Source organism: Ursus maritimus, unplaced genomic scaffold (genome assembly GCF_017311325.1).
Source record: "Ursus maritimus isolate PB19 unplaced genomic scaffold, ASM1731132v1 scaffold_6, whole genome shotgun sequence".
Taxonomy (NCBI): Eukaryota; Metazoa; Chordata; class Mammalia; order Carnivora; family Ursidae; genus Ursus; species Ursus maritimus.
This window is the reverse complement of record NW_024426774.1, coordinates 48881888-48905435: the sequence shown is the minus strand read 5'-3', so window position 1 is coordinate 48905435 and position 23548 is coordinate 48881888. Positions and strand designations below refer to the sequence as shown.

The following is a 23548-nucleotide window of genomic DNA, read 5'->3' as shown; positions in this document are numbered from 1 at the left end:
TGGGAACTCACTTGAGTTCCCTGTAAGTGAAGATACGGTGTCTTCTTTTCCCAAAGGCGATTAACATAGTTATTCAAAGATTTACTGGTTGGTGATAAAAATCACGGGGTCTGTATTTGTCTATACATGTACACACCACCATAATAGCCAAAATACATAAATGTGTGCACTGTTCCTTTAGCAATATGCAAAGATATTGATAATAAAAGTGCATTATTACCTAGAAAGATCCAGTGACTTAGGAATAATATTTAGCATTCACTGAAATGGTGCCAAGAACTGTGATATAGTCTTTGATAAGCTCCTACTGTTTCCTCCTATCCTGACCTGATCTGTGCAGTGCCCTAAAGCACAATGGAGTCAGGAAAACTTAAGAACTGAGAAGTTGGGTCTTTCTCTTAAGATGTCACAGTAAATCCATGGCACCACCACAACTAAACTCAGGACACTTCTGAGGCCAAAGCTGCTTCTATCGCACCGGGTTCCTGCTATGCTACTTGTTTAAAATGTTTGAAGAGACTGTAAAATCAAATGGCACAAGAAAACCGCTATCAAGAGTTATATATAACACAGAGACAGTTCACAAAATAAATAACAAGCTTCCTGTCCCATGGGGATTCACAAAAGGAGAACAGCACAATATAACAAAAGCAGGAGGACCTCCGACTTTTCACTCTACTTCACTCCACTCTCCTTTTTCTTAGCCTGCCTGATGATGAAAAGAAGTTAACCTATTCTCAGACACATAAAGATAACACCTAATATTTCTATACCAAGCAACAGAAAGGAAGCTCTGCAAAATGAGGGAACTGTCCTTCGAATGTAACTTTCGATCGTAAAAAAGTTTGTTGTAAGAGGAACTCAAACACTGCCAAAATTCCACATTATAATATTTTAAAATCTTAACGCAGGGAAAGGAACAAGCAGCCCAAAATCAGAAGTAGATGTTCACCTGGCTTCCAGCTGTCTTTACCTATGACTCAGCATCATTAGCCATTTGCCTACTTTCACCATTATCTTTGACACAGTATATCTGAAAATGTCAATTTTTCCTAGAACTGACTTTCAAACTACACCACCTCTATAAGTAAAACAGATGGCCAACAGCCTTTCCCTTTCCCTGTGAAAAAAATTCCTCCAAGCTCTCACTTTTGGCACTGTAATTTCCATAAAATGGCAGGTTGATGCTCCCATGCAATCCTGGGTTTCCAAGAGAAAGGAAACTTCACATCTTTCTAAATTTTAGGAGCATACGCCAACGGGCCAAATCTTCAGTTTGCCAAGATACTGTTCTCAACATGTGTGTAATATCCCTCCTCGTTTTGTGAGATTCTGTAAGCTTCCATAGAGATGTGACGATTGCCCTTCTCTCACATTTCCTCAATCCCAAATCCCTAGACTTACATGCTGATAAAGAGTAATTTACCACTCCTATCCATGAGGTATCTCAAAAACAAAAGCTGAGTCTAACACTAAGCACGGACTGTAAGTGCCAATATCCTTGGCATCAGTGATTTATGCAGACAAAATGTGATTTCGTATTGTATGTTGTATCTGAACTGTCATTCATTTAGACAGGAACTGATGCTGACTACATTCTCCCACCAACAGTTTTGTTTTTATATAATTGATGGCAAATGATACAAAGTTATCACAACAACTTTGGAAAGGAAAACCAGTTAAGCTGGTGAAAATAGAGAGGGAGAGAAAAAGTGACTTTTCAAAAATGTAATAGATTTCTCCGAAGTGACCAAAGAGAAAAACAAATAATTTGTCTTGCACTTTCACCATTAGAACTCCACTAGGAGGAACGTGATGGACCATATAGGAAGTTATAATTAACTCACAAACAGGCCCCAGAGCTTAGGACATGGTTCACATATTGTCTCGGCTGCCTCCATGAAGAGCAGCTTTACCTCAGTCAGTCCAATATTCTTCCTTTTAATGACATTCTGCAGGGAGTTGCTCAGAGTCCTGGTTAGCAACAGGTTTGTAGATTTGCGAATCATGTCATCGACTTCAGTTGAGCTGAAAAAGAATTCTCAAGAGTCAGTCATCCCAGGTAGCAGGATTACTTTGCAAACAAACAAGGTGCCAGGGATACATCTGATAATAATAATAAGATGATGGAGATAATAATAATAATAATAATAATAATAATAATAATAATAATAATAATGGCAGCAGCAAAAACCATTTATTTTGTGCCAGAAATTAGATTTTAAGTACTTTAATATAGTAAAATTCATCTAAACTTCACACAAATGATACTAAATACTTTTTTTATTATTTCTAATTTACAGATGAGGAAATGAAGGCACAGAGAAGTTAGGTAACTTAGTCAAGGTCACACAGTAAGTACACAGCACAAAAAGGATTGTAACACAGGCCATCTAGCTCTAAAGCCCACAGCATTTAAACACTATGCTATACTGTCTCTCAGGGTAGAGAAAGAATTCCCTAGCATGATTCCTCATCCTGAAACCATTATTTCTCTTACACTTCCAGGTACCTTCATAGATTGTTAATATTTACAATTTTCCAACATGGTCTCTCTATTGGCTTCCAGCACAATTAGCTAGTAAAGGGCCCTAAGAAAAGATATCTCTGCTCCTGTGCTGTCATCTTTCATGCACTGTCTGTTTAGTGTCTCAGACTAGTAGTTTAATTTTGCATAAATGTCTTATAATCCTTACTATCCCCAAAATGATCAATAAAGATATTTTCTCTTTTTTAAATTTATTCACTCATTTTTAATCCAGTGGACATTATTAAGCCCTTATCATGTGTTGTTGTTGTTCTTTTAAGTAAACTCTACCCCCAATAAGGGGTTCGAACTCAGGACCTCAAGACCAAGAGTTGCATACTCTACCAACTGAGCCAGTGCCCCAATAATGACATTTCCTATATACTAAAGGACACTAAACATAAAGAAAATGATTCAACAGCCATCTTTATATGCAAAGTTAAAAAAAAAAGACAATAGTCCTGTAACCAATAGACTAAATTCTAGACCTATACATGCTTCATGAGCCCCTGAAAGCATCACCCAAGATGGCTTTCTATAAAAGATATCCTTTTAAGACAAGAATTTCTTTAATGGTAAGGTTACTGTTATAGAAATACTAGATTATAAACATTAAGAAATAACTGTAAATAGAGATTTGCAAGTTCTTTGTAAATTTATTACTTGTGGACAATGGTCACAAAATTTATCTCATCGATTTATCTTTCTAGAAAAGAAAATAAGAGGCTTAGTATAGTCAGATTAAAAATCTTACGATTCTAAATATATAGGCAAGCTACATTATCATGCTAGGTGGAAAACAGAAAAATACTAAGAAGAAACAAGACTACAGAATGCAAGGACATAATCAGGAAAAAATGATACATCAAAATATTTTCACAGAGTCCATGCAAAGATATGCTTAATTGACCAATACCCTCTAGCCCACTGCTAACCTTTCCAAAATTATTACTGATCTGAAATACTTCATTCCACAAATATATAAGGTGCTGGGCATTGTGTTGGTGGAAGAATGAGATTAAAATGGTGAATGAACAGAAGAGTCATGGTTCCTGCCTTCATATATTAAACTCACAATTACACCAGGTCAATTGTAATATGATATACAAATAAGTATAGGTGGCTATAAAAGTGATTAACACTGGCATCTACAGTGATCTGGTGTTCCTGATACTAATCGCTCTCTTAACATCCTGTACTGATTATGCATCTCTACTTTAAGAAGATCCAGCAGAAGTTCCACACTTGGATATGATGCAGAAGTTCAAGAAAACCACCATTACCTTCATAACAACAAAAAAGTTAGGTCTAATCTTGAAAGCTGTATTTTCTTTCAATGTCAACAAAGTGTAATTAACACACACACACACACACACAATGTATCAACAAAGTGTAATTAACACACACACACAATGTATAACCGAACAAAACTGCACACCACGCGCCGGGACGCGCTTTTGAAAGGTAAGCAAAGGGTAGCAGTCACTTTCATACCTGAGGCCATTTGCCTAATCTGGGTACAGATGAATAAAGGATAAAGGACTGAAACAGTCAGAGGCTGAAAGGCTTTGCTGAGATGAGGAGAAATCGGCCAAACCTTTAATAGTATGGGCTACTACTATAGCTTGGAACCCAGGAGAGCCCCGAAACAAAAATAAATTAACTGACCCAACAATTCTCCCCTACAAGAGTTCTGCTCCATAAGAAATGGTGAGGGCAGTGCGAGAAATCAGAGAAAGATCTTGCAAATTCTGCAAGGGGTTTTGGATTCAGGGCTACTGAAATGCAATCCAAAAGAGAGAAGAAACTAACTAATGCTGAAACACAGCCCAGCTCAGATCCCATGAAGATCAGAGATAAGCTCCTGGATGAAAGCTCTGGGATTTCAGAGTTGGTCTCGTGCACACAGAGACTTCTGCATTAGCGTCTGAATCGGAAGTAACCTGAAGCTAATCAAAACTGAGACATTCAGAGCTCACGCAAATAATGAGGAAATCTCAATGATCCATCAACCAGTTAGGAGTTGCAGAAGAGAAAAAGAATGAGAAAGAAGACCTACTTATAGAAATATTGGCAAAATCATCTCCAAACATGATAAAATATTTCAGCCCACAGATCCATGAGGTTTAGTACATCCCACACAAAATTAATATAAATAAAACAAGACTTAAGAATATCACAGTCAAATTGTAAAGTCCAAAAACAAAAAGAAAATCTTAAAAACAACCACAGAAAAAAAGACAATGCATTCAGAGGAACAACAACAGGAATGATGGCTTATTTCTCTTCAGAAAACAATGGAAGCAGACAGTAGGACACAATCTTTCAAATGTGGGGTGAGAGAGGACTACCAACCTAGAATTCTATGCCTTAGAAAATATATGTTTGAAAACAGAGATGATAAAAATACTTTTAGAATAATTTTTAAATTATTTTAAAGTATTTTAGAGGGGCACCTGGGTGGCTCAGTCAGTTAAGGGTCCAACTCTTGATTTTTGCCTTAGACTGTGATCTCAGGGTCCTGGGATGGAGTCTGAGCCTGCTTAAGATTCTCTCTCTCCCTCTCTCCCTGCACCTCCCCCACTCTCTCTCTAAAAACTTGTTTAAATTTTAAAAAATTAAGTATTTTAGAAATATTTTTTAAAGCTAAGAAAATCCAACACCAGCAGATATAATACTAAAGGAAATGCTAAATTTTTCATGCTGAAGGAAGATGATACCAAAGGGTAACCTAAATATATAGGAAAGAATAAGAAGGCCTGAAAATGGTACGTATGTGGTGAGCAAAAATAAATAAATATAAATTTTTTTCTTGAACTTAAACTACTATTAAATGTTCAAAGCACAAACAATAACATATTTTAGAGTTAAAAAGAGGTATATACAGGCAACATACACCAACAACATCAAAAAAAGGAGTGAGTAGGGGCGCCACGATGCCTCAGTAGGTTAAGCATCTGCCTTTGGCTCAGGTCATGATCCCAGGGGCTTGGATCGAGCCCCACATCAGGCTCGGGGAGCCTGCTTCTCCCTCTCCTTCTGCCATTCTCCCCACTTGTGCTCTCTGGCTCTCTCTATCTATCAAACAAATAAATAAATAAAACCTTTTTTAAAAATGTTAGAGAAAAAAGGAGTGAGAAGATAAATTACTTTATACTGTTGAAGACTGTTAAATTACATGCAAAATGATATCATATTATTCAGGGTAAGCTATGATAAGTTAACAATGTATACTGTAATCCGCAGAGCAACCACACGAACAAACAATTAAAAAAACCAAAAGATTATATTCAAGTAAAGCCAACAGGGAAAATAAATCATAAGACTAAAAAAACCTAATCAAGAAGAAGGAAGGAAAACAAGAAAAAAATGAGCAAAGAATGAATGAGACAAACAGAAAAACTACAGTAAGATGGCAGGCTTAAGCCGAACATATCCCTAAATTCGTTAAGGTAATGGAATAAACACTCCAACTAGGCAGACTGCATCAAAAAACAATATGCAGGGGCGCCTGGGTGGCTCAGTCCGTTAAGCACCTGCCTTCGGCTGAGGTCATGATCTCAGGGTCCTGGGATTGAGCCCCACATCAGGCTCCCCGCTAAGCAGGGAGCCTGCTTCTCCCTCTCCCTCTACCCCTCCCCCTGCACTCGCACTCTCTTGATCTCTCTCTCTCAAATAAATAAATGAAAAATCTTAAAAAAAAAAAAACCAATATGCAACTATTTATTGATTCAAAATGATACATTTTAAAATGAAGACACACGCCCAGATCTTATGTTCAAGATACCACTCAACACTAAAAGGAAGTGGGCTCCTTGCATAAATCAATGATACCATGGTTAAGTAATGTCCCAGAATGTGACAAGAATACATCAACAAGGTATAGGAGCTAGTTCAAAATGGCTTACACGCCCTAAGTCTGGGACAGTCTGAGCATTAAAACAACTATAGTACAGGAATGAACCAAGTGAATTAAGTAAGAATCCTGATCAACAGAGAAACAAATAGAAGATAGGCAGCAAGGAAGCAGATGGGGAAGGACTCCTTAAAATAGAAGGCCAAATAATACACAAGGAATTAAGAAACCATAAATTAATTAAAAACCATAAACCAGTAATTATCCGAGTGAAAAGCTAATTCAGGCAAGAATCATTAATGGATACTCTAAGAGGGAGGGAGGTGAAGAACATTTGATAACTAACAGAATACCAAGTATTTCAACATAAACACAAACATTACTTATTACAAAAACAAAACAATAATGATAATTATACAGGGAGAAAAGATAATATCTCAACTAACTAATCAAAATTAATATAAATAGGACTTATAATACTATACACACACACAGATACATACATAGCAAGAAACAGCTAGGGAGGGAAGGATGGAGGGGAAGATCCCATATATTCTTTCCATATAAAGAATTCCCTTTAATTCATGTCTGCACAAAGACTACAGGTCCATTGGCAATGAACTATCAAGCTTCCGTTTGGCTAAAAAAAAATTTACTTTGTTTCTGAAAGTTATTTCGCTGTCTGTAGAATTCTCACTTGATTTGTTGTTCTGAGTCCTAGAAGCCTGGCACTCCATCGTCTCAGGCTTGCATAGTTTTTGAGAAGTCTGCTGTAATACTTTTCACTAAACTTGCATGTTCCATCTTCTTTTTTCTAAATGCCTTCAGCTCTCTGATAGGTTCCAGAAAAATTTTCATTTTGTAATTTATCTGTTTTGTTTGTGCTTTTTTTCATTGTTAGGGAGGAAACAATACTCTTTCCAGCTTTCTATATGGTAAATAGAAGCAGAAATACCTCAGAGTAATTTGCTTTAAAAAAAAAAAAAAAGTCCTCTGCACGTACATGTATTCACCTGGAAGAAAGACTAAAAGAAAAAGATTTCTCAGATATAAAGAGTGGTTATTACTACGTGTTAAAGTTTTGAGTCTTTTAAATTTTTCTTCTTTGAACGATTCTCTGTCTCCTAAATTCTTTACAGAGATCCAATTTTATAACTTAAAAAACTGTGTGTATATATGTTTGTGTGTGTATTCCTATTTTTTAAGTCAAGGGCAAGTACTAGAACATTATTTTACTAAAAAACATGCTATTTATCTGCTATCTTTAAAAAGAATTTTCTTCCATATTTTTTCAATATTTCTAATGCTATTCAGCATCTTCTATCCAATGTAAAAGGGAAAAGTCTTACAGGAAAAAAAGTAAGAGATTCTTTTATGAGAATAACTATCTTTAAAGCTTCATAAAAATCTCAATACAGCAGTTTTTCCCGTTTTAAGAGTCTTGTGTTTAAGAGAACAAATTGTTTTTATACATATTATTCTCATATCCCAAATTATAATCTCCCCCCATGACAGCTATGATTGTCAAAGTGTTCTCTAACACTGCAGATATAAGGCAAATATAGCCTAGAAAATAAGGTAAATGTAAACCAAAGAGTAAAGGCAGCTGTAAAATCTTCCCAAATTGAATATTTTTGTCAATGTTAAATATAATAAAGGGGGTTTTCAGTCAAAAGCTCAATATATTCAAGCAAGAAAAAGATTTCTGAACAATTTCCTCACATTATCCCCTTACCATATTACCTTTCCTCCAACACAGGATAGAAAGAGCCACTATGCAATGAACTTGTAATACTTCCTATATAGTAACATACCTGACAGTAGCCTAGAGACCGTTCTTGGTTATTAAGTCGTTTGGTGGTGGTGGAGAAGGTGGGCCCCAAGGGGTAAAAAAAAAGTTTTGGTTTATAACTTCCAAAGATAATCTCATTTCCATGCGACCATTTCTATGAAAACAACCTCATTTTCAAAGAACAGAACAAACCCTATGCTTCATTTTTTACTTAGTAAGAATGATTATCAAACTATTTTCCAATTATGTTTACTTTCAGAGTTGCCTGCATGCCATACATTCCAGTCACTCTTTTTTTTTTTTTTTTAATTTACTGAGCTGGTGCAGGCGATGTTGTGCTGAACAAAACAGTAAATGTTTCTACCCTTCAAGAGGCCTTTTCTAACATCCTTAAATAGTCTCAATTTTTGGCTCCTATGTTGCTGCTAGGTCTCTCCATCACAGCACAACTTCACCAATTGTTCAGTTCCTCAGATTACATACTTCTTGAAGACAGGGACCACATTTTCAGCATCTTAATGTCCTCACTACCAAGCACCATCTGACAAATAACAGCATACCTATATTGTAAGGTAAATAAACCAGTAGATAAATAAACAAAGGAGCCTACAGTCTAGCACATAGAGAAACACAAAGATACAAGTAGTCCAATAAAATCTAAGAGGAGTTTTGATAACAGCATTCACAAGGTACAGAAAGAGCACCAAGGAGTCAGGAGATCAACTCCGTTAGGAATGGAAGTGGTCAGAAAGGTATCATTCATTGGGGCGCCTGGGTGGCACAGTCGTTAAGCGTCTGCCTTCGTCTCAGGGCGTGATCCCAGCGTTCTAGGATCGAGCCCCACATCAGGCTCCTCCGCTATGAGCCTGCTTCTTCCTCTCCCACTCCCCCAGCTTGTGTTCCCTCTCTCGCTGGCTGTCTCTCTCTGTCAAATAAATAAATAAAATCTTTAAAAAAAAAAAAAAGGTATCATTCATTAAAGGCTTAAAGTGAACCTGGAAGGATGGTTAGAAGCTAGTAAGGAGCACTAACAAGGAAAAGGTGATTTCAGGTAGAGACAGAGTCATGAGGAAGGCCAAGTATGAAACAGCACATTAGGATCAGAAAACAGCAAACAGGTTGGTAGGACTGAAGCATCATGGACTGACACAGAAATTAGCCTGGGATATGCACCTGGAAAGGTAGAAGGGAGACCAGGTCAAGGGCAGGGGAGGAGGCAGAGACATAACTGTGTCAGGCTAGACTTTGAACACCATGCAGTAGCCACAGAGGAATCCTTGGAAAGGTGAGCAGAGTAAAGTTAAGTAAGATTTGATTTTAGAAGAGTTATTCCAGGGAACATACAGAATAGAATGAGGAGAAAGGGCAGATGGTTGGGAAAGCAAAGTTAGACATTACAGAACAATCAGGAGACTATTTCAGTGGCCCAAGTCAATTATAACTACAATGTGAATGAAAGCAACCACACTGGGAAGAGAGAACTTTAAAGAAAAAAGAGTTGCAAATAAAAAACACACAGCAATCAATTTTGTCACCAATTAGGTTTAGAGAGGCTAATTCACAAATGAACACTGCCTTCATTTGTTAAATGGGAATAATTAACATTTAACATTGTGACAACTATCTGAGATAATGCATGTAAAATACTAATACAGTGAAGCCAAAGGGTAAGAATTATCAACAGGGCAGTAATCCTTTTGTTGAAGCTGACGCTGACCACATTTGAGTCCTGGCTTAACACTGAACTCCTGTGTGACCTTGATAGTTCCTAAACCTCTCTCTGCTCACTTTCTTCCTCTGAAAAACGGAGTACACTTCCTAGTACTTCATTCAGTAGTACTATTTTCAGTTTTCAAGACGTTTTTAATATATTTGTAAAGTGTTTACAAAAATATAGACCAATGCTTGAAACTTTGTTTTTAATAAAAACAGTTAATAGAAAATAAGGAGTTGAAATGATTCTTAGATTTCTGGCTTGAGTGAATGGTGGTATCATTCACCGAGAGAAGGGGGTTCTTCTAGAAAAGACAATAATCTTTTAGAAAAGACAATCTAAAAGACTGTCTAAAATACCATCTTTTAGAAAGACGATCATAATGACTATTCCCCCTCAAACGCTTTAAAATGAGCTAGCAGTCTTCTAGGTGTTTTGCAAGTCAGCTCTCCATATTTCAACATTCGCCATGGTATATTTTCATGCCTAGTATCCTCGGTACATACTGACAATATCTGAGGGCAAAGAACTGTGTCTTTTACTTCTGCATTTCCAGGAAGCAGGATGTATCTGGTACATAAATAGGCTCGGTATACATTAGTCAAATAATTCAACTTAAAGGAGATGAGGATACGTTTAACAAGTCCAGAGAATATTTGGAAAGAAAGATGTTTCCAAGGGATTATACTTGCTACTCCCCTAGTGGCCTTAAAATTTCATCAAGTAGAAAGTAAAAATTAATATACTGTTTTCTAGTGAAGTCTCACTAACAAAAAAGTGTTGAAATGCAAATCTACAACAAAAATAGAGAGTAAGCTAAGTAATATAAACAAAAACAAGCTATTCACAAGTTTCCAACTTCTCCTTTTACCATGACTTTATAAGATAGCAGGTGCCATACTGTGAGGGGCTAATATTAATACTTTCAAAATCAGAGCTGAAGGGGTTACACAAAGGTTTTCAAAGTGTCCCAGTCTCAACACCTGTTACATCTGTTACATTTCCACTGTTTCAAAGCATACCTTAGGTGAAGATCTTCCGAAAACTTCAGGCAGGCATAAATAAATTCTTTAATTTGGTTGTAAACTTTTGGCACAAATTCAGAGAAAGGAAACTTTTTTGGAAATGGTTGCTGTAAATGCAAGAATTAATGAAAGCAAGTCACAGACTAACATATGTTGATGATACTTTTAAATTAATTAAAATGCAAAAGGAATTTTCCTCTACATTGCCAACTGTCTATTTAACAACCTCAAATTTAAGAAAATTTCCTGATGCTGAAAAGAATAAGATATAAATTTAAATAAATAATAATCTGAACATCTTTCAACACATGAAGGGCTAAAAAAAAAAAAAAAAAAAAGCTGTGGTAAGTATTCAACGATAAAAAGGAATGGATTACTGCCACATACACCAACATCGCCGGATCTCCAGAGCATCGTGCTGAGTGAAAGAAGCCAGCCTCAAAATGTTACCTGCTGTATAAGTCCGTTTATATGGCATTCTTGAAAAGGCAAAAGTAGATGGACAGCAACCAGACTGGTTGCCAAAGGCTGGGGGTTAGGGTTGGGAGGAACTGATTAAAAAGGAGCAGCATGAGGGAACTTTGGGGGATGATGGAACTGTTTTGGTATCATTATTGTGGTACATATATGACTCAATACGCTGTCAAAACCAATAGAATTATATAGCACAGTATGCTTTTTACTGTATGTTTGGGGAAAAAATGTCTTAAAACTATAATAAAAGCAAGTATTTCAAAGTATAAACAACATCGGAACATGCCCAGCAATACTCCTAACACTTCAGAGGTAAAAAGACCCTCAGGTCATCTACCGATTCCCCAAAGAGGAACTTCTGTTCTTCTAAGCCCCAAAATCATCCTCGGAGGGTGTTCTAGAGTCTAATGCATTGAGTTGGAGGTAATACCTTCAATGAAACTGATAAAATGAAAGCTTTCAGAGGGTGCCAAAGCAAAAAGAATTTTATCTGAAAGTACTCTTACCTTTTCCAGCTCTGTATCTTGGAATGGGAACTGTCCTACCACCTTTTTATACATTTCTTCACTTGTTACTGGTATCGGACTGTAGTTGTCAGAATCAAGTATGTTTCTAGGAAAAAAAGAAGGAAGGAAGAGTGGGCTGGTTAATCACTGTAGTGATCGCAAGTAATTTTTAGGTAAACTCAAATAGTGCATGTATATAACCACCAAAACAAATGTTTTCCAGTCCTCATTCTATTCCTTCTACAATGAAGCTCTCTGTTTCCGGTAAAAACATCTTTAACAGAAGACCAAAAGAAATCTACACTCTGAAAAAAAGGGAACACAATTATGAACATGATCTCATAGTATTTCAGATTTATAGATGAGACAAAGTTTCATAGCAACATGTAGAAGCTGTAAGGCAAATGAGTAGTAAACAACAAAAGGATGTGTGCTTGGAAAAAAAGCAAAAAGGTTTTATTTGTTTTTTTTTTTAAGAAAATATATTTGATTATGTTCTTTAATCCTGTACTAGACCTTCTATTCTAACTTTCAAAATTGGCAGATGAGGAAAAGTAACTTCTATAATAAATCCAAATTATATTCATTTACTTCTTGACTGTTCTGTATTAAAGATGAACTTCATCCATAGGACATGGCTCCTTCACTAGACTGGAGACTCTCTAAAAGCAGAGACCATACTACCAAAATCAAAATCAAAGTTACTGAAGGAATCGGATCAGACACTCTCAAGACCACGGATATATGATGTTATTAATTTTCAAGGTTCCCACAGACATAATCCTCCCTTAAATATAACTGTACCATTAGTAAGATTAAAGGAAAAATGTAAGATCTTAAAGCTAAAGAATTTGAAAACAGGGTAAGCCGATGTGGGGACAGGGTCTTGCAATAAAGCAGGAAGACCACTTTAAATAAAAGAATAAAGGCTCAAAAGGAGAAGAAACTCAAGTGATCTGACATGGGGTGTGTGCCAGGAAAACAGTGCAAGGTGTAAAAGGGTAACTCTCATATTACTGTATACATGATACATGAGGCAATAACTACTTAAATAATACGCTTCAAACAAAGGATTGTAAAAGGCCTCTTCTCTAAATGTAGAGAAGGAAGAATTTGAGGAATCACATGAGTAAGTCTTCAAAAAAGTTTCCAAAAAAGCCTAAATTATTCAAAGGGGCTCAAAACTACTACCCAATAAGTGAGCTATAGACTAGCCATCTCTTCAAAGAGAAAACCAAAAAATATATTAAGAAGACACAAGATGATCTGAATGGTATGAACTAAGGTATCTGACATTTATTCAAGGGGGGCGAAAGCCAACATGGGGTCTGGGGACTCCACAAAGCAGACATAATACACTGAGATCAGATATCTTGGGAACTTTATTTGGGACGTCTCTACAATTTGCTTGAATTCTAAATCATAATTTGGATCACAGCTAGAATATATAAGGCACACATACTTGTTGCTTATTCTATCTGAGAAGCCTTATGCATAAACACATGTATACACACTAGCACACGTGCGCACACGCGTACACACACACACCACACACACCTACAGATAATTTCTCACCTGAAGATACCTGCCCACTTCTTTAGCAGAGTTTCACTATACTGATCTCTGATTTCTAACAGCATGTCAAAAAGCTGATTTACGGGAAAACCATACACCTGAAACAAAACAAGAAAATAACTTCATTTTATAGGGTGATTTTTTTTATTAGCCACATGAGAGAAATCAGGCACTGAAATATATTATCATTCAGTTTAAATGAAAACATGACAGCAGCATGTTTCATTCTCACTTAATGTCTAGTGTTTGTCTCTCAAGAATTAAAAGATACATACCAAATATTTAAGCCAGTTAGAAAAAAAATAGAAAGATGAAATTTAAAATCAATATATACTTGGTATAACGTCCACTAAGTTCTCCCTGGAACTCCTCATGTACCCTTAGCAAACTTCATGAGTAGGGAAAGAAATTTGAAATGCTACCCACTTCTAATGCTATCCTATTGGATAGGATTCAAATCAACAATCGTTATTCAAGACAGTAGTTAAAAAACTCCAAATCGCTCAGGCATTGTATCTGAATTAAGGACAGTTTTAAAAACTAAGGTAGTGAGTAGTTCAATTAATGGACTTGCTCTGAGCAAAAAAAAGGGGACTGGAAGTATTTATGAGAATATAAATTGGTCAAGATGATGACCAGGAAATGCTATAAAAAGATAAGCTCTAGCTCTAGGAAAAAAAGAAATACAATTAAAAACTAAAAGGCATTTATTCAAGCTGGGGAGACAACGAAAAGATCTAGAGCTGACGAATATTAATGTAGGTAAGTCTATGTAAACAGATGTCACAAACCTGAAGTGTGTCAGCAAAAAGCACAATGAGGTTCTTCAAATCTAACACGAGGTTTGGATCAGAGCAGTAAGACTAAAGGAAATAAAAGACAATGAGGAAAAAAATCTTAATTATTAAAAATAAAACTAAATTTTGACTTCTTTTCATTGTTTAATGCTTCACCTGGTGAAGGCTCTCTAGAAAGGGTCTAAACCCTTTCCTGGCTCAAAGTAACACTAGATTTAGCCAGGAAGAGATGAGTAGAGACTTCAATTAAGCCATGATCTACATTTTTAACAGTTGGAAATTTAAAAACGTACTTTTAAATAATTCTTCAGTCAAAAAAGATTTCAAAATTGATATTGCAGATTATTTTAAAATGAACAACAATATAATACTTGATATCAAAGCCTATGCAATGTGCCTCAAGCCATTTCAAAATACATTTATATTTTTAGAAGCAAACAGGAAACACAAAAGATTGAAAATAAATTAAGCACTCAATGCAAGAAGCTAGCTCAAGAAGCCAAAATAAATCATAAGTATATGAGAGATCAATTCTGATCAAATTAGAAGTGGAAATAACATAGAGAAGACATGAAAGATTTGATCAAGGAAACCAAAAGCTCACTTAAAATACCAATAAAACAGATCTTAGTCAAGCCTGATTAAACAAGAGAAAACAAAAGTAAAGAACACAAGGAATACAAAGAGAAAATAAACATAATACAGAGAAAAAGTTACAAATGAAGTCCATATACAATCTCTTATCAATAAAACTGAAAACTGAAACAACAGGGAAGATAGGTTCTGTGGGCAGGATTCAAAGATGTATATGTCGCTATGTGAAAAATGCAAAATTTTGGTATTCAAATTCTCTTGATTACAGTTTGGTTCCTTCCTCTCTAGTGGATCTCCCAATTCCTGTAAGAGGTGTGTTAAATTCTCCCACAATGGTGCAGTTCATCAATTTCTTATTACTAACAGTTCTTGTTCTATACATATTGATGCTTGCTTGTCCTCTATAAAAAAGCTATTCGAAACTGATAAATGACTGAAACTACTGATATACTGTAAGTTGGCTAATTGAATTTATGTATTTTTTTAAAGATTTTATTTATTCATTTGAGAGAGAGAGAGACCGAGAGAGCACAAGCAGGGGAAGAGGGAAGAGCAGACTCCCTGCCGAGCTGGGAGCCTGACGTGGGGCTCTATCCCAGGACCTTGGGATCATGACCTGAGCTGAAGGCAGACGCTTAACCATCTGAGCCACTCAGACGCCCCATCTAATTGAATTTAAATTTTTTAAAAAGGCTACTATTGTCTTTTGTGGATTAAAACTAGAATAATACAAAATATTCCTTTCTTCTCCCATTTAATGGTCTTCAAATTGAATTCTATTTGCCTTGGAGAATATTGCCATTTCTGCTCCTCTTACTTTATTTTCACTCTTTTTAGGTCATCATAATGTATGAGTAGATCTCAGTAAGCAAACTATAAAACTGCCTCTTTGACATTTCCTGTGATTGCTGACATGGTGAACCTATTCCATCTTATGTTCAGTTTTCTATTTACAATGATTTCTTCTTTTTTATTTCATGGTTTTCATTGGGTCATAGTTCTTTTAAATTATCTTACAGTGGTCATTAAATAAGTTATACACTTTCTTCCCATTGTTTACATGAAATAATCCAAGTTTTCATTAAAAAAAACTTTTTAAACATTAAGTCTCTCTCCTTCTGTACAGATTCTTAACAGCATTAAACTTCACAAATAATCAAATATCAGCTAATTAGATTTATCTATGAGTGTTACTCATTTTTTGCACACATTTTATTTAATCCTATCCCATCTTATATTCTGGATTTTTCATTTTTTGTGCAATGCCAATAAAATAAGATAAAGAGGAAACTTTGAGTCCTCATATGTTTGAAAATGGCTTTCTTTTGCCCTCAAACTAAAATGCAGAATTTCTGATGTGAAAGAATTATCTTCCATCCTTTACCCTGCTTGACACTCAATGCAGCCTTTCAACTGTAGGAATCTAGTCTTTCCGCATTGCAGGGAAATTTCCTTCTTTTAATTCTTTAATTTTTAAAGTCCCCTCCTTTGTGACTATCCTTTCTTTCTAAATCTCTATTAGATGTAATCAAAATTTAGTATCAGGTATCCATCCATGTTTCTTAACTTTCCTTTCACATTTTCCATCTCCTTGGCCCATATTTGGGGATACCTGTTACGTTTGACTTTTTATTCTTGATTACAGAATGATAGGTGGTTTTCTCTGTTTAATCTTTCGGTTTCTTTTTTTTTAAGATTTTATTTATTTATTTGCCAGAGAGAGAGAGAGCACAAGCAGGGGGAGCAGCAGGCAGAGGGAGAGGAAGAAGCAGGCTCCCTGCCGAGCAGGGAGCCTGATGTGGGACTTGATCCCAGGACCCCAGGATCACAACCGGAGCTGAAGATAGACGCCCAACCAACTAAGCCACCCAGGCGCCCCAGCTGTTTAATCTTTGAATTAAATTTCTCTCTTCAGGTAATCAGAGATTTCGAAGAAAGCAACGTTTATCTTTGGCTTGTTTGCTTCCTTTTCCTCCTTAATGCATTTTTAAAAATTGTGAATACAGTATACCTAAAGAAAAAAGTGAATGAAACCTGTATATACAATTTTACCGGGCAAACAAAACAGAACAGCACCAGCATGTGGGAAGCTCCCACGTGCTCTACTCACAGCTCCTTTACTCCCCACTCATGGAAACAATATCATGACTTTAATGATAATCACTTCCAGGTCTTTCCTTAGTTTTTTGTTTCTTTGCATTTTTAACTTAACAGATTTTTTACTTTTTGGAGCAATTTTGCATTTACAGAGGGTACAGAGAGTTCTCATATACTCCACACACACATTCCCACACAGTTTCCTATTATAACACCTTGCATTCGTGTAGTACATTTGTCACCAGTGATGAGCCAATATTGACAATTATTAACCAAAGTCCATAATTCATATTAGGGTTTACTCCTGTTTTTGTATATTTTACGGGTTTTAACATATGTATAATGACATATTCCACCATTACAGTGTCATGTTTCACTGCCCTAAAACTCCCGTGCTCCATTTATTCTCCAGGAGACTTGCTAACCTCTTCTAGCAGCTGTAATAATTTTTCTGGAAGTTCTTTTAGATTTTCAATGCACAAAAATATATCTGCACAAACAGCAATTTTGTTTTTTGCTCTCAAAGGTTAACTTGTTTTATTTATTTATTTTTCTGTCAGTACAGCACAGGATATGACTTCAAGTACAAAACAAAATAGGAGCAATGGTAATTAAATATGGTATTTGTTATAGGTTTCTCAGGATGTCTTAGGAAATTCTCTTATGCTTCTAATTTACTAAGAGATTTTAGCATGGGCTTATGGTGTGTTTCATTAAATGTTTTTCTGTAGCTATTGAAATGATTATATAATTTTTGTCTTTTAATCTCCTAATGCATTAAATTACATTAATAGACTTTGTAATATTGAACCAAGCTTACATTTGCTACTATAAACTCTGTATGTTAATGCTGTTTGTAAGCTGCTGGATTCTGTTTTCTAGTACTTGTTTAGGACTTCTAATCTATATTTATGAATGAGCCTGATTTGTATTTATGAGTTTATGCAATTATACTACCCTCATCTGGCTTCATAATCAAGATTACATATACTCGAGTTGCTGTTTCTTCTTTTCTATTCTCTGAGAGTTTGTGTAGAATAGGAACTGAAGATAAAACTCCCTGAACCTGAAGATTCCTTTTTTTTTTAAGAAAGTGTGAGTATATTTTATTTTTTTAATTATTTTTTTAAAAATAATCTGTACACCCAACGTGGGGCTTGAACTCATGACCTGGAGATCAAGAGTTGAATGCTCTATGGACTGAACCAGCCGTCCCCTGGAGATTTCCTTAAGGGAAAAATTTTTGACTACTTTTTCTTTTACTTCGGAAAGGAACAGTCCTTTCCAGCTTAATGTAGGGAGGACATCATATTATACACTTTCTATCTTGGGTGGCCTCAAGAAGCTGTCAAAATCAAATTTCAAATTGTCTGGACTAAAAAGGGACCTCAAGGCAAAGGCAACTTACACGGTCAGCCTATCTCTCTGGACTCTCCACTTCCCTGGAGTTGGAGTGGTGATTCCTTAATATCCTTGCCAAGCACTTGAGAACTACAGAACATTTTATATGATATATATACAAAAAACACAGCATTTTTAGTAGTTTCCAGCTGACAGGTTGATATGAATAACCTAGTCTCCTTTATTCCTAAAACCAGGAATGACTATTACTTTGTAAACTTTTCTCCTACTCCACGAATTATTTGTATTTGCTCACGAATGGCTATTCTACTTGTTTACTGTTATTTTCTATTTGATGTAATTGGTTTCCCTCAAATATTTTACAACTCTTGACTATTCATGTTTTTGAATGAAGGACTAGGTTGATTAGTGTAGATAACTTGCATGGGTTTTTTTCCTCTGTAAGTTTAAGTCTGTTTCCCAAGAAAGTGACTACAGGCTCATTGTAAGTAAGGGGGGGACAGATGATCACTTTGTTCAAAAAGTAGCACGAGAGAACTTTACTGTTGTCTCTTTACATAGATGGTAATGTTGGGCAAAGGAACTGGATAAGTAGCTGGCTGACTAAGATTTTTGGAAAGCAGACCTCTAAATAATTTCTTTTGTGATTTCTTGTAGGCCCGTTCCTGCTCACTGTATTTGTTAACTCTAAATTTAGAGTGTTTCCAGATTCCATTTAGAAGAATATCTCCTACTTTGACAATGCCTCCCTCTACCATATTTAATATAATATTTTCTTGTCTCAGTTTCAGTTAATTTTCTGATTTCATTGTTTTCTAAGTTCAAGGAAATTTTTCAAAACTTCTGGCCTACAGATGGTACTTTGTAGAATTTCTCTTTTTATTTTGCTTTTCCCCACATTATTTAAGAATTTGGTTAGAAGATCTAGAAGACAAGTATATTCAGTACACCCTTTTGACTCAAAAAAACTTAAAATATGTGAGAGGAATGGGTATGGACATGGCGTGGGTGTGTTTAACACCACCATCACAGTACACACTCTTGTCCACCTACCACACAACAAACTAAAATGTCCAATATTTGATATCTAAAAAACATGAGGTTTTTGCCACACAGTATTACATTGTTCCATAATTTTGAGTACCCTTTCAGTATTATCCCTTTCAGCATTATCAGATTCTCTGTTTATCATATTACCCTTTCCGTATTATCTGATGATCTGTTTATCATATTATTAAAAACAATATTAGCAGATCTTCTAATATTGAACCATTCCTGATACAAACTCTCCTTTGTATTAGCAAATTATATTTTAATATACTGCTAAATTTGAATTCCAAGCGAGATGGACCATGTAAGATCTCTATCATGTTTTGAAATCAGCATTGAGAATACTGTACCTATTAATACCTGAAATATTGTAACTTTCTAAATGCTTCCAATTTATGCAATGACTAATAATTCAATCAGAAAAAGAGTAGTTTTAAATGTAGCATAGAACATTGGAAAGATATATAGATTTTTGATAAGCGAGTAACAATCACTCGGATATAGTGTTTCTTTCCCAGATTTGTTTGGATGTTTGGGTTGCTCTTATTTGGTTTGCTTTGCTGGGTACTATAATATAATAAATAGTGTCATGAAATAGAATCAACATTTGTGGCATCAATTACTCTTGTCTCATAATAAATAAAATGATTGTAATGTATGTGATGCTGAGTTATGTTTTGATAGCCTTGTTGAGATATAATTCCCATACCATACAACTCACCCATCTGAAGTATGTAATTTAATGGCTTTTAGTTTTTGTATATTCACAGACATGTGCAAACATAACCACAGTCAATTTTAGAACATTTTTTTCGCCTCAGAAAGAAAATGCATGTCATTTAAATTATCCTCCTAGCTACTCCCAGCCCGAAGCAACCACTAATCTACAGATTGATGCTGAAATAGTAGGAAGAAAAAAAGTACTTTGTTATGTATTCTTCAGTTCAAAAGAATATACAATAGATCTACAAAGAAAAGCTCCATTTAGATTAATTTTCTCCATAGATATACATTTTAATCAGCACGCTTGGAAAGCATCTTGCTCTTCCTGACATCAAATACAACTGCATGATGAAGAAGAGAGGACAGTTTCCTGCTGAATAGAATCTGCCATATCCTCAAATGTATAAGTCACGGAGAAAAAGGTCAGAACTGTTGCTTTACAAAAACAGAAATTGCTTGAAGAAATCCAAGTTTTCTTTTTTTTTTTTTTTAAGATTTTATTTATTTATTTGACAGAGAGAGAGACAGCCAGCGAGAGAGGGAATACAAGCAGGGGGAGTGGGAGAGGAAGAAGCAGGCCCATAGCGGAGGAGCCTGATGTGGGGCTCGATCCCACAACGCCGGGATCATGCCCTGAGCCGAAGGCAGACACTTAACCGCTGTGCCACCCAGGCGCCCCAAGAAATCCAAGTTTTCTAAAAAAACAAAAAACAAAAAAAACACACCTTTTCCCAGAAAAATAATAAAATTGGCAAAATCACTAACATGGACAGATACAAAATAAACAAACAAAATTAAGGACTCCTCTCCACAGAATACAGTAGTATTTGTTAATAACTATGATTGGGGAAAAAAACTTTCCTCAAAATATTACCTGAAAAAAACCATAAACATCAAAAATAGGACTTAGATGGAAAGCATACAAAATACTTCACCAAAAAACATGAAAGCAAATAATTGAGAAAAATGTATGTATTCCTGGCGAAAAATACCAGATACAAAAATATGTCAACTAACTCCATTTTAACCTACAGATTCACTGCATAATAACACTATGTGTTGGGGAGGGGGTGCTGTAAGTGGTGAAAGGGATGTGATAAAGTGATTCTCAAATTAATCTGAAAGAATAAGAAGAATGTAAATGGTCAGCATATACTAAAAAGAGGATTTCAGAGAATGTACATGTGCTATAGGAACCTATACCATACTCTATCAATTATAGTAATCAAACCAATGTTGTATTAGTAGTTCAGGACAGAGAAAAAGAAGGAAAGGAAGGGTGAGAATCATAGAGCCTAGCAACAGAGCTTAGTATTTATAAAATATATTATTATATGATAGAGGTGGCCTCCAAAATATGTTGGGAAAAAACAGATGTTATGGACTAAATATCATGCCCTCCCCCAAAATTCATATGTTAAAGCCCTACCCCCAGTTTAGCTCTATCTGGAGATGGAAATTAGAGAGATATTTAAGGTCAAATGAGGAAGGGCCCTAATCTGATGGGATCGGTATCCTTATAAAAGGAGCAGGAGACACTAGAACGCACACTGAGAAAAGGCCATGTGAGGACATGGTGAGAACACAGCCATCTACAAACCAAGAAGAGAGTTCTCACCAGAAACCAACCACCCCGGCACCCTGATCTCAGACTTCCAGCCTCCAGAACTGTGAGAAAATAAATTTCTGTTGTTTAAGTACCAGTCTATGACATTTCCATATGGCAATCTGAGCTGAAGAGATGAACACAATAATGTTATTGGAAGTGATGAGTAATTTCAAAAAATAATTAAAGATAGAATCCAAGGAGTGCCTGGGTGGCTCAGTCACTTAACCACTAACTCATGGTTTTAGCTCAGGTCATGATCTCAGGGTCATGAGATCAAGCCCCATGGCAGGCTCCACACTCAGTGTGGAGTCTGCTTGGGATTCTCTCCCTCTTCCTCTGCCCCTCCCCACACTCACCTGCGTGCATGTGGGCATGCGCACTCTATCCCTATTAAATAAGTAAATAAACAAAATCTTTTTTTGAAAAGACAGACTCCAATCTCACACCCTATACTAAAATAAACTTTTTATGTTTGTGATATATATATATATGTAGCTCTGTACAGAAATACTAAAATCAAATATAGATAAATAATTACATATTCTTTGGAATAAGACATAAATTGTCAAGCTAAAAATCAATATATTTACAAAAACTTCTAAACTTCTTTAAAGCCATGGAAGAGAAAAGCAAAGTTAGAGACACATGAAGCTAAGAAAAACTATTTGCAACCTATTTATCAGACCAGAAGTTAACATTCAGATTAAAGGCTAGCATCCATGTTTTATTAACAAATAATAAGATATTTTTAAACTATTAAAATATAAAAGCAATGCGTATGAATAGAAAATTTTAAGAAGATATACAAATAACTAAAAAGGTCTGAAGAGAGTTTCAATATCAGTATTAATCAAAGAAAAACATGTTAAATTAAGAAATAATTTTTGACATGTTAGATTAGGAATGATTTTTTGTTTTTAAACATAACTTTCTGTGATACAATATTTTTGCAAAGCAAATTACAACATGTATCCAGAGAAATGTACAGATCCTTTAACTCATTAATTTCACATCTAAGAACCTAGATACAATCAATTGTGCAAGAATATTTTTATAAAAATACTCACTGCAATGTTTATAATAGCTAAAAAAAAGGCCCAAAAACTTTTAAAAAGTGAATAAATTATTTTAAATGATACATTCCTACAATGGAATACAATGCAAGTATATATCAAAATTAGTAGATTGATTAGACACTAAGTAAAAAACATAGCTTGTTTCTATTAAAATACACGTTGTATATTGTACTATTAATAATCAATATTTTCTATCTTAGAATAAACATATAACCTTTGTAAAATAAATATTTACATATAAAAACACACCATACTAAGGGAGAAGGTAAGACATTAAAAAAATGATCCGAGGACAATAGATATACTATTGCATAAAAGTAAAATGAGATCCTTAATCATTTTTTAAATAAAAATAAAATAACAAGTGGTAGGTAGTATATACATAAACGTGTAAAAAAATCAAGCCGTACCACAGTTACAAGACTTTTTTTTTTAGTGTTGAAACAGGTAGGAACTTTTAAAAAATATTCTTAAATTTGCCAAACTTTATTATGATGAAAGAATAAAATGGTAAAAATGTCAGAGGAAGTCCTAAGTCACACATGCTTATCTGTGGAAATAAGGGCAATTTTAAAATAAGATAGATATATAGGGGCACCTGGTTGGCTCAGTTGGTTAAATGTCTGCCTTTGGCTCAGGTCATGATCTCAGGGTTCTGGGATCAAGCTCCAGGGCAGGCTCCCGGCTCAGTGGGGAGTCTGCTTCTCCCTCTCCCTCTGCCCCTCCCCCCTGCTCATGCACTCACTCTCATTCTCTCTCAAATAAATAAAG

The 23548-nt window shown here is 35.4% G+C and overlaps 1 protein-coding gene across 2 annotated transcripts in view; it reads right to left on the bottom strand.

The window, feature by feature from the left end:
• The window catches only part of EXOC6B (exocyst complex component 6B), a 571132-nt gene that overhangs the window by 265898 nt on the left and 281686 nt on the right, over positions 1 to 23548 (bottom strand). For both annotated transcript variants that reach the window (XM_008699988.1, XM_008699990.2), the window contains exons 12-16: positions 14261 to 14332; positions 13470 to 13567; positions 11895 to 12000; positions 10912 to 11021; positions 1917 to 2028 (exon numbers count right to left, since the gene is read on the bottom strand). In XM_008699988.1, coding sequence (XP_008698210.1) covers positions 1917 to 2028; positions 10912 to 11021; positions 11895 to 12000; positions 13470 to 13567; positions 14261 to 14332 — 498 coding nt within the window. The remainder of the gene's footprint in view (positions 1 to 1916; positions 2029 to 10911; positions 11022 to 11894; positions 12001 to 13469; positions 13568 to 14260; positions 14333 to 23548) is intronic.